Source organism: Ornithorhynchus anatinus, chromosome 7 (assembly GCF_004115215.2).
Source record: "Ornithorhynchus anatinus isolate Pmale09 chromosome 7, mOrnAna1.pri.v4, whole genome shotgun sequence".
In the NCBI taxonomy this organism is placed as follows: Eukaryota; Metazoa; Chordata; class Mammalia; order Monotremata; family Ornithorhynchidae; genus Ornithorhynchus; species Ornithorhynchus anatinus.
In genome coordinates, this window is record NC_041734.1 from 2,140,262 (window position 1) to 2,152,628 (window position 12,367).

The 12,367-nt window shown below is 49.2% G+C and overlaps 1 protein-coding gene across 1 annotated transcript in view; it reads left to right on the plus strand.

Moving 5' to 3' along the window:
- Window positions 1-11,160: 11,160 nt before the first annotated feature.
- Window positions 11,161-12,367, plus strand: part of TRPA1 (transient receptor potential cation channel subfamily A member 1) — a 38,948-nt gene continuing 37,741 nt past the window's right edge. Inside the window, exon 1 of the mRNA XM_029068417.2 lies at window positions 11,161-11,323. Coding sequence (XP_028924250.1) covers window positions 11,161-11,323 — 163 coding nt within the window. The remainder of the gene's footprint in view (window positions 11,324-12,367) is intronic.

Sequence of the window (12,367 nt, forward strand, 5' to 3'; positions counted from 1 at the left end):
CGCTTGGACAATGCAGTACGGCAGTGAAGAGAGACAATCCCTGCCCACAACGGTCTAGAGGCGGGGAGATTGACGTCAATAGAATTGAATCCACCCCCAGAGCTTAATACAGTGTCCGACACATAGTAAGTGCTTGAGAAATACCGCAACTATTATTATTATTATTATTACGATAGCCTACGGGGGGGGGGGGGGGGCGAGGGGAAACCGGGGAAGATTTATGCACCTGGAATATGCAACATTGCCTTCTTACTCTAAGAAAAATATCTGTTCTGACTGTTTAAGAACGGCAAAGATGCCATCAATAGACAGCTTGACTCCTGGAGCTCCTTGAATAACCTAATTTTTGGTGATTTTCTTGAAAGTGGGGGAATTGTGCCAAGAGCAATAAAGAGGAGATAACACGAGCTTACAGACAGAAAATTTTAGAAGGGTTTTAGCTCATTCCAGTCTTGTTTATCTCGGATGGAGGATTGAGTGGAATTTTCCTCTTCTCTATCGGCCTCTTCAGGGATGTCTGACTTCCTAAACGGATATATTTTTCCCGGTGCGTGACACTCCTCGTCACAATACGCTCCCATAAGGATGGCTCCGTGAGTCAACCAGTGGAGTTAATTGAATGCTTACTGTGTGCAGAACACTGTACTAAGTGCTTAGGAGAGTACAGTATAACAGATTCCCTGCCCACAAGGATTTTACGGGGTCCTCCTGAACTAAGTCGGCCCGTCGATGAGAAATCACTTCAACTGCTCCATGCCTCGGTTTTCCCATCGGTAAAATGGGGATTCGATCCCTGTTCTCCCTCCCCCTTAGACGGTGAGACCCACGTGGGACGGGGACTATGTCTGACCCTGTGATCTCCTATCTACCCCAGTGCTTAATACAGTGCTCAGCACATAGAAAGTGCTTACCAAATACAATTATCATCATCTTACCATGACGGCCTCTTTTTCCCAGCCCGCCTCTCACCAAATCAACCCCGGCCCAAGTGGGGCTCACAGTCTCACTCCCCATTTGGCAGATGAGGGAACTGAGGCCCGGAGAAGTGAAGTGAGTTGCCCACAGTCACACAGCTGACAAGTGACTGAAAGCTCCTTGCGGGCAGGGAATCATCTACTAATTCTTTGAAATTGTACTTTCCCAAGAATTTAGTGTGGTGCTCTGCACACAGTCAATCACTGACTGAGCGATCGGTTTATTCCTTGAAGTCTCCCTTACCACTTGTGATATTTATTAAGCACTTACTATGTGCCAAGTACTGGGGTAGAGACAATCATAATAATAAAAACGATTGTGATATCTGTGAAGCACTTAGTATGTGCCAAGCGCCATACTAAAGACTAAGGTATTTGTTAAGCGCAACTATGAACCAGACACTGTACTAAGCGCTGGAGTGGATGTAAGCAAATCGGGTTGGACCCAGTCCCTGTCCCAAATGGGGCTCACAATCTAAATCTCCATTTTCCAGATGGGGTCACTGAGGCCCAGAGACAAGTGGGATCGTGGCAGAGCCGGAATGAGAACCCAGGACCTTCTGACTCCCAGGACTTGTTCCACTCAAGTGGAACAGGGACCCTGGGCGACCTGAATTGTCTTATATCTACCCCAGTGTTTAGACAGTGCTTGGCACCCAGTCAGTGCTTAAACAAATACCTTAAAAAAAAATCAATAAATACGTTTTTAAAGCGGCAGAGGTGGGATTAGAACCCAGGTGCTCTGACTCCCAGGCCTGGGCTTTACAAAAGGCCACGATGCTTCTCTTAAAAAAGAAAAAAAGAAGCCGGTGTCCCACATGGGGCTCACTTGATTTCCATCCCCAGGATCCATTCAAATATGCACATTTTGACTTAATAAATACATTTATTAATCCCATCAATGATTTATTCATCAGTTTCATCAGGATACACTCCCTACTGCATCATGATTCTCCCTCCAGCTTTGACTCTTTATAAATCATTCCTTCAGTCTGTCTCCACATTCGACTGCAAACTCCTTGAAGCTTTTATTTTATTCCTCTAAATGCTTAGTAAAGTTGCTTCTCTCCCGACAGACACTTAATAAGCACCATCAATTAATCATCGAGGGCTGGGTATGTGTTTACCACCTCAATCGTATCCTCCCGAGTGCTTTGTACAATGCTCTGCACAGAGTAAGTGCCCAATAAATATCATTGATTGACTAATATGAAGGGCTAAAAATGGGGCTTTATACAGTATTCATTCATTCAATCCTATTTACAGAACTTACCGTGTGCACAGCTCTGTACTAAGCGCTTGGAGAGTACAATATAATAACAAACAGACACATTCCTGCCCACAACGAGCTCACAATCAGGCAATAACGTCAAGGGCAGACTGGAAACTCGTGGGCAGGAAACGAGTCTCTTACAGTGTTCTGTTGTCCTCTCCTAAGTGCTTAGTACAGTGTTCTGCACACAGTAACCGCTCAGTAAATGCGACTGACTTTCAGAGTCCCTAAAAAACGAGGCAGTTTTTGATTTGTGTCAGCATAGTCCTGAGGGGTGCATTCATTCATTTATTCATTCATTCATTCATATTTATCAAGCGCTTACTGTGCGCAAAGCACTGTACTGAGTGCATACACCTCCTCCCTGCCCTGTTGTCTTCAATTCCAGCCATCAGAAGGAGGGTAAACTTTGGGCCCGGAGATCAGAAGGGAGGATGTTTTCTCAAAAGGAAAATGGGCATCTGCAAGAGGTGGCTATAATAATAATAATAATAGTGGTGGGGGGATTTTTTGAGCGCTTACTATGTTCCAGGCACTGTACTAAGCGCTGAGTAAATCAGGTTAGACACAGTTCTTGTCCCACAGAGGGCTCACAGTCTTAATCCCCATTTTACAGATGAGGGAATTGAGGCCCAGAGAAGTGAAGTGATTGTCCCAAGCCCCTGCAGCAGACGAGTGGCGGAGCCCGGATTAGAACCCATGACCTTCTGACTCCCGGGCCTGGGCTCTATCCGTTAAGCCATGCTGCTCCTTAACAACTTTATTGTTGTTATTATTTAAGGCGATGGCTAAGTGTTAATAAAAATGTTGGTATTTGTTAAGCGCTTACTATGTGCAGAGCACTGTTCTAAGCGCTGGGGGAGATACAGGGTAATCACCTGAGGCTCACAGTTAATCCCCATTTTACAGATGAGGTAACTGGGGCACAGAGAAGTTAAGTGACTTGCCCACAGTCACACAGCTGACATGTGGCAGAGGTGGAATTCGAACCCATGACCTCTGACTTGGGTTCTTTCCACTGAGCCATGCTGCTTGGTGGCGAACACTATACTGAGGAGTGTACTGATCACCTGCATCTACCTCAGCTCTGCTTCTCTGCGGTCACCCAGCCGGGACTAGAACCCAGGCCTCCTGACCCCAGGCCCCTTTTCTCCCCAGATGAAAGCGGGCTGGCCGAGTGGCTAGACCCCGAGCCTGGGAGTCAGAGGGACCTGGGTTCTAATCCTGGCTCTGCCACTGTTCTGTTGGATGACTTTGGACAAGCTGCTTCCTATCTCTGGGCCTCAGTTCCCTCATCTGTCAAATGGGGATGAAGACTGTGAGCCTCACGTGGAACCCCCTGATGACCCTGTCTCTCCCCCAGCGCTTAGAACAGTGCTCTGCACATAGTAAGCGCTTAACAAATACCAACATATATGTCTCACAGTATTAATCTCCATCGAAACTGCTACCACGTTAATCCAAGAATTTATAATAATAATAACTGTGATATTTGTCGAGCGCTTACTATGGGTTGGACAAAGTCCCTGTCCCACCTGAGGCTTATAGTCTCAATCTCCATGTAGAGAAGCAGCGTGGCTCAATGGAAAGAGCCCGGGCTTGGGAGTCAGAGGTCATGGGTTCAAATCCCGGCTCTGCCACTTGTCAGCTGTGTGACTGTGGGCAAGTCACTTCTCCTCTCTGGGCCTCTGTGACCTCATCTGTAAAATGGGGGTTAAGACTGGGAACCTCACGTGGGACAATCTGATTACTCTGTATCCCCCCCAGCGCTTAGAACAGTGCTCTGCACATAGTAGGCGCTTAACAAATACCAACATTATTATTATTATTATCTGGAAAATGGGGATAAAGACTGTGAGCCCCACATGGGACAGGCACTGATTTGCTGGTCTCCCCCAGCGCTTAGAACAGTGCTTGCCACATAGTAAGCACTCAATAAATCCCACTGATGGATTGCTTCTTGGACTGTGAGCTCTCTGAGGGCGGGGAACGTGTCCACCAACTCTGTTGAATTGTGCTCTACCAAGCGCTTAATACAGTGCTCTGCACATAGTAAGCGTTCAGTAAATACCATGGATCGACTGATGATTTCGAGCAAGTGACGGAGGGGAGCCTTTAAAAACAAGACTGAGATTTCTCGCTAAATTACAGCTGGCGGTGAGCAAACAACAGAGAGAAGGCCAGAAGATATCATACGCCGCTTGTGTACCTCGGCTAATGAAACCAGGCCGATTAATTTCCTGAGAGATAGGCTCTCTGAAATTGAAAATGAATGGGCCTCTCAGGGAGATATTACTAATATCGACCCCCTGGAACCTGCACAATCTGGATAGAGCCCGGGCCGATCCAGAAGGACCCGGGTTCTAATCCCGGCTCCGCCACTTAGTTGAGTCACTTCACTTCTCTGGGCCTCGGTTCCCTCATCTGCCAAATGGGGATTCAATAACTGTTCTCCCTTATTCATTCAATCGTATTTATTTGGCGCTTACTGTGTGCAGAGCACTGAACTAAGCGGTTGGAAAGTACAATTCCCTCCTACTGGGACTGTGAGCCTCATGCGGGACCTTATGATCTTGTATCTACCACAGCGCCTAATACAGTGCTTGGCACATAGTAAGTGCTTAACAAGTACCAGAATTATTATTATTATTATTATATGCACAGCAGAGGCAGCTAAGCTGTAAGAAGACTCCTAGTGGCTTGAAGGGGCTAATTTCCCTCTCAAAGTGCCTAATTTTCTAGCCGGGGTTGGACTCGGGGCCCTCGATCAATCGATCAATGGTATTTATTGAGCTCTTACTGTGTGCAGAGCACTGTACAAGGCGCTTGGGAGAGCACGATCCCACGGAGTCGGTAGACTCGTTCCCCGCCCACAAGGACCTGACAGTTTGTAAATTCCTCTGCCGCTAGTCAGCTGTGTGATCTCGGGCAAGTCACTTGATTTCTCTGTGCCTCAGTTACCTCATCTGTAAAATGGGGATGAAGACTGTGAGCCCCAAGTGGGATAACCTGATTACCTCATATCTACCCCAGTGCTTAGAACAGTGCTTGGCACATAGTTACCACTTAAATACCATCATTGTTATTATTATTATTATTCTCTATGCCTCAGTTACCTCATCTGTAAAGTGGAAATTAAGACTATGAGCCTCAAGTGGAACAAGCTGATTACCTTGTATCTATCCCAGTGCTTAGAACAGTGCTTGGCACATAGTAAGTGCTTAACAAATACCTACATTATTATTAATATTATTCTCTGGGCCTCAGTGACCTCATCTGTAAAATGGGGATGAAGACTGTGAGCCCCACGTGGGACAACCTGATTACCTTGTATCTGTCCCAGTGCTTAGAACGGTGCTTAGCACATTGCAAGCTCTTAACAGATACCATCATCATCATCATAATTATTATTATTCTGTCATAGTTTCCTAATTGTTTAGTACCGTGCCTAGCACTCAGCAGGCTTTTAGTAAATACCTTTTACTGATTGACAGAATTGACTTTTAATAATAATAATAATAATGTTGGTATTTGTTAAGCGCTTACTATGTGCCGAGCACTGTTCTAAGCGCTGGGGTAGACACAGGGGAATCAGGTTGTCCCACGTGGGGCTCACAGTCTTAATCCCCATTTTACAGATGAGGGAACTGAGGCACCGAGAAGTGAAGTGACTTGCCCAAAGTCACACAGCTGACAAGTGGCCGAGCCGGGATTCGAACCCATGACCTCTGACTCCAAAGCCCAGGCTCTTTCCACTGAGCCACGCTGCTTCTCAACAAAGTGCTTAGTAGAGTGTTCTGCACACTGTAAGCTCTCAATGAATACGATTGGTGATCGACTGATTATTTTGTGACAAGTGCTAATACAAGATAATCAGTTCAGACACAGTTCCTGTCCCACCTGGGACCCCCGGTCTAAGGAGGGTGTATCCATTTTACAGACGAGGAAACTGAAGCTCAGGGAAGTGAAATGACTTCCCCAAGGTCACCCAGGAGGCACAGGGCAGAGCCGGGATTGGAACTCAGCTCTCTTGACTTCCCGGTCCTGATCTCTTTCCACTAGGCCATGCTCCTTGAGCGCTTACCGCATGCAGTGCTCTGTACTAAGTGCTTGGCAGAGTACGCTATAACACAGTTGGTAGACGTATTCCCTGCCCGCAACGAGCTTACAGTCTAGAGGAGAAGGTGGACGTTAATCAGTAAATTGATGGTATTTATCGAGTGCTTAAAATGCACAGAAGACTGTACTAAGCACTTGGGAGAGGACAATAAAACAGAGAGGGTAGACACGTTCCCTGCCCAGAAAGAGCTACTGCCTAAATCCCCACTGGAGTTGGAGCAGCCCCCGTGTTTGCGCTGACGGGAGAAGAATCATGACCAAGATGGGATGGCTCCTCCGGATGTTGATTTATTTATTTTTTAAGCAGGCACCTTCGGTCCAGTAATTAGGCCGTCAGATATAAGAAGCTCCTCTATATTATGAAGTTACCTTGGGAGCAAATTAGCTCGGGCTAATGGGCAGGCGTTTTTCCCATTAGGGAGTCTGTAAACAGGAATAAAACGATGCTTTTCTCTCCACTTTAGGGAATAAGACTTGAAGCGGTATTAATCTTGGTCTCTTCACCAAGCCATTATGCTCGGCGAGACGAGTGGGTTTGTCTCAATCCCCTGAAGGAAATGAGGAAAAAACCCCATAACACCAAGTTTTCCCATTCCCATCTGGTAACATTTTCCTCAGGAAACCGTGGACAGTGTCCAGTAATAATAATGCTGGTACTTGTTAAGCGCTTGTTATGTGCCAAATGCTGTTCTAAGTGCTGGGTTAGATACAAGGTAATCAGGTTGTCCCACGTGGGGCTCACTGTCTTAATCCCCATTTGACAGATGAGGCAGCTGAGGCCCAGAGAAGTGAAGTGACTATCATTCATTCAGTTATATTTATTGAGCACTTATTGTGTGCACAGCACCGTACTAAGCATTTGGTATGTACAGTTCGGCAACAGATAGAGACGATCCCTGCCCAAAGTCACACAACAGACAAGTGGCGGAGGTGGAGCTCAGGAGCTCTGACTCCCAAGCCCGGGCCTTTTCCACTGTACCGCGCTGCTTCGCCAGGATGAAATGGAGGCCGTGAGCAGATGTCAGTGCTGTTCTGAGCTTAGAACAGTGTTCTGCACACAGTAAACGCTCAATAAACACGAGTGAATGAACAAATGTGCCATAAGGTGTCAGTGACAGTCCTGGGACCATCGGGGTGGTGGAAGGGAATCTAGACTGTGACCTCACTGAGGGCCGGAATGTGCCTGTTTATTGTTATATTGTTCTCTCCCGAACGCTTAGTACAGTGCTTTGCACACACTAAGCGCTCAATAAATACGATTGAATGATCAAACCTTTCCTCTGTACCAAGAGTACCATAGGAAAGAGAGTCCCAGAGGAAACCCCAGGACTTAGTACAGTGCCTGGCACATAGTAAAGGCTTAGCAACTACCATAAAAAGAAGAAGAAGAAGAAGAGGGAGGAGGGAGAAGGGGAAATGGAGGGAAGGGAAAGAAAGAAGGTGGAGGAGGAGGAATGAGAGGGGAGGAGAGAAAAAAGAAGTAGGGGAGAGGAGAGGGAAGAGGGGAAGAAGGAGGGCCATGGGGGAAAAGGGGAAGGAGAGGAAGGAAAGGGGGAGAAAGAAAAGCGGGGCTCTGCCACATGTCTGCTGTGTGGCCTTGGACAAGTCATTTCACTTCCCTGTGCCTCAGTTCCCTCATCTGTAAAACGGGGATGAAGAGCGTGAGCCCCTTGCGGGACAGGGACCGGGTCCAACCTGATTAACTTGTATCTACCCCAGTAGTGTTTGGAACTTAGTAAGGGCTCAACAACTATAATAAGGATAATAATTATAGACTCCTCCCCCTTGTCCCTCTCTTCTCCTTCCCCTCCTCACAGTCATAATAATAAGACCAATAATATTATTATGAGGTGGGGAAGGAGAGAAGAAGAAGTAAAAGGGGGATGAGCAGATTAGTAAACCGGGGAGGAAGATTGAGCCCCTTGTGAGCCAGGGACTGTGTCCAACCCGATCGGCTTGTACCTACTCCGACGCTTAGAGCAGTGTTTGGAACTTATAATGCTAATAATGATGGTATTTGTTAAGCCCTTACTATGTGCAAAGCACTGTTCTAACTTATCCCGTTGTTGGCCTCTATCTGTTGCCGAACTGTTCTTTCCAAACGCTTAGTCCAGTGCTCTGCACCCAGTAAGCGCTCAGTAAATACGATTGAAGGAATGAAGACGTATAATGATGATTATTATAGACTCCTTCCTCTTCTCCCTCTCTTCCCGTCTCCTCCTCCTCCTCTTCATCATCATCCTCATCATAAGACGGATAAGGTTCTTCTCGGGAGGGGAGAGGAGGAGGGAAGAAGGGAGAGAGCCCCTCCCCTCTTCTGCCCTATAAGTGTCCCGATGGAAGGAGGGTCGGGACGAAGGGTCCCACCTCCTCCTCCTCCTCCTCCTCCTCCTCCTCCCCCGGGGTCTGCACCCCGCAGCTTCCCGCATCCCGCCTCCTGCATCCCATAGCATCCCGCAGCATCCCGCCTCCTGTCTCCCGCAGCCTCCTGCATCCCACATCCCGCCCCCCGCAACCCACATCCCGCCTCCCGCTTCCTGCTTCCCGCAGCCTCCCACATCCCGCCTCCTGCCTCCCGCAGCCTCCCTCATCCCGCCTCCCGCCTCCCGCCTCTGCCTCCCGCATCCTGCATCCCTCCTCCTGCCTCCCGCACCCTTGCTCCTGCCTCCCGCAGCCTCCTGCACCCGGCGGGGTCCGGCAGGGTCCGGCAGGCATGAAGCTCAGCGTGCGGCCCCCGCAGAGGGACCCCCCGGTCGTCGTCTACCAGGGGCTGCCGGGCAGGGGAGTCGAGACCCCCTCCCACCGGCCCAAGGTCAGCCAGGCCACGGACCGCCCATCCACGGGTCCGGGATGCGGTGGGGGGGGGGAGGGGGCACCACCTGTGGGAGGAAGGGGGGCGGGGGGCTGCAGGGAGCGGGGATTGGCAGGGGGGTCCAGGAGGGAGAAGAGGAGGGGGTGGGGGTCTTGGAGGGAAGTGGGAGAAAGAGAGGGGAGATGGGGAAAGGGAGGGGGAGATGGGGAGGGGGGTCCAGGAGGGAGAAGAGGAGGGGGTGGGGGTCTTGGAGGGAAGTGGGAGAAAGGGAGGGGAGATGGGAGAAGGGGAAGGGGAGATGGGAGGGGGTCCAGGAGGGAGAAGAGGAGGGGGTGGGGGTCTTGGAGGGAAGTGGGAGAAGGGGAGGAGGAGATGGGGGAAGGGGAGGGGGGGATCCAAGAGGGAGAAGGGGAGGAGGAGGGGGTGGGGGGTCTTGGAGGGAAATGGAAGAAGGGGAGGGGGAGACGTGGAGGGGGCCGGGAGGGAGGAGGGGAAGAGGTGGGGGTCTTGGAGGGAAGTGGGAGAAGGGGAGGAGATGGAGGGTCTGGGGGCTGCAGGGGGTGGGCGTCTTGGAGGGAGGTGGGGGGAAGGGAAGGAGATGGGGAGGGGGGTCCAGGAGGGAGGAGGGAGGTGGGGATGGGTGGGGAGTAGGGGTCTTGGAGGGAAGCAGGGGAAGGGGAGGAGATGGGGAGGGGGCCGGGAGAGAGAAAGGGGGGGCGGGGGTCTTGGAGGAGGTGGGAGTCTCGGAGGGAGGTGGGAGAAGGGGAAGGGGAGATGGGGAGGGGGGTCCAGGAGGGAGGAGGGAGGTGGGGAGGGCTGGGGCAGACCTCTAGACTGTCAGTGCTTTGTGGGCAGGGAATGCGTCTCTTTTCTGTTGCACTGTCCTCTCCCGAGCGCTTAGTCCAGTGCTCAGCACACGGTAAGCGCTCAATAAATACGACCGAATGAATGAATGAATGGGGAAGGAATCCGAGAGGGAGATGGTGGGGAAGGAAACAGGGGGCTGGGAAGGATTTGGAGGGTGGGAGGTGTGGAGGGTGGCAGAGAATCTTCTTCAATCAATTCTCCCAGGGGTGGCTCAGTGGACAGAGCCCCGGCCTGGGAGTCAGAAGATCCTGGGTTCTAATTCTGACTCTGCCCCTCATCTGCTGGGTGGCCTTGGGCAAGTCACATCACCTTCTGCGGGCCTCCGTTCCCTCATCTGTAAAATGGGGATGAAGACTGGGAGCCCTATGTGGGACAGGGATGGGGGTCCAACCCGATTGTCATGTATGATGATGATGATGACGGTAATTGTTAAGCGCTTACTATGTGCCAGACACTGTTCTAAGAGTTGGGGTAGGTAATTAGGTCGTCCCACGTGGGGCTCACAGTCTTCATCCCCGTTTTACAGATGAGGTAACTGAGGCACTGAGGAGTGAAGTGACTTGCCAAAGTCACCCAGCAGACAAGTGACAGAGCTGGGATTAGAACCCACAACCGCTGACTCTCGAGCCTGGGCTCTTTCCACTAAGCCACGCTGCTACTCTGTATCTACCCTAGCCTTTAGTACCTAGTAAGTGCTTAACGAATACCATCGTTGTCCAATCTGATTATCTTGGAGCCACCCCGGCGCTTAGAACAGTGCCCGGCACCTAGGAAGTGCTTAACGAATACCATCGTTGCTGTCCAACCTGATTATCTTGGACCTACCCTGGCGCTTAGCACAGCGCCTGACACCGAGTAAGCGTTTAACAAATACCATCACTACTATTATTATTATTATTACGGGAGTGGAAGAAGAGGAAAGGAGGGCTGAACCAGAGAAGCCCTCTTGGAGGAGATGGGCTCTCAGGGAGGTTTGGAAGGGTGTGGGCAGAGTCACTGTCTATTGGACGTCCTGCTAGGCCCGGCTGTCTGGCCCTTTGCCCTCCTGGGTCCCCCCCGTTCCCAATCTCCCCCCAGGAAGGGTCCAGGGGTACCTAGTCCTTGCCCTCCCACAGATGGTGTCGGACGGGAGCACCTGCAGGTTGCAGACCTCGGTCCAGAAGAGCGTGGAGGAGCCGGTCCCCCACGACCAGCTGGACGCCACCCCGCTCCATCACGCCGCCGGCCGGGGCCAGCTGGACCTGCTGGAGGTGGGCTTCCACCGCGCCACCTGGGAAGGTAGGGGACCCCCCCCCCCCCGGGGACCCCCTTCTCTAGCAGGAGGACGGTCACCCGCTTGCTGCCCCCTGCTCCGTCGGGGGTCGTCTCCGTCCAGCTTGCGGGGCTGCCCGGAGCCCACAGGACACGCTTAACTGATACCACCACCACCGTCATCATCATCTTAAAAATGCCATTTACAAATGCTATTATTATTACGAATACCACTATCATCATCATTATTATCTTAAAAATACCACTAACAAATATCATTACAAACACCATTATCAAATACCATTATGATCACCATCATCATCATCTTCAAAATACCGTTAACGAATATTATCATCAAACGCCGTTATCATCATTGTCAATAACAGATATCGTTACCAACACCATTATCGAATACCGGTATGATCACCACCACCATCATCGTCACTATTATCTTCAAAATACCATTAACGAATATCATCAAATACCACTATCATCATTTTATCTTAAAAATACCACTTACAAATCTTATTATCATTACAGATACCATTAACCACTACCATTATTATCACCATCATTATGGTTATCTTCAAAATACCATTAACAGATATTATCATTGCAAATATCGTCATCATCACCTCAAAAATACCATTAACAAAGTATTATTATTAGTACAAATACCATTATTATCACCATCACGATGAATATCTGCAAAATGCTATTAACAAATATTATCGCTATTACCAATACCATTATCATCGTAAGTATTATTTTAAAATACCATTAACAAATATTATTATAATTACAAATACCATTAACAAAGACCATTATCATCACAGTCATTATCTTAAAAATACCATTAACGTATAGTATTATTACCCATACCATTATCATCATCTTAAAAATACCAACCGTAAGCAAATATTACGAATACCATGAACAAACACCATTATCATTTTAACAATGCCATGAACATATACAGTTATTATTATTATTCTTATATATTAATAACTCGCATGAACTTATATCTACCCCAGCACTTAGGGCAGTGCTTGACACATAGTAAGCTACACC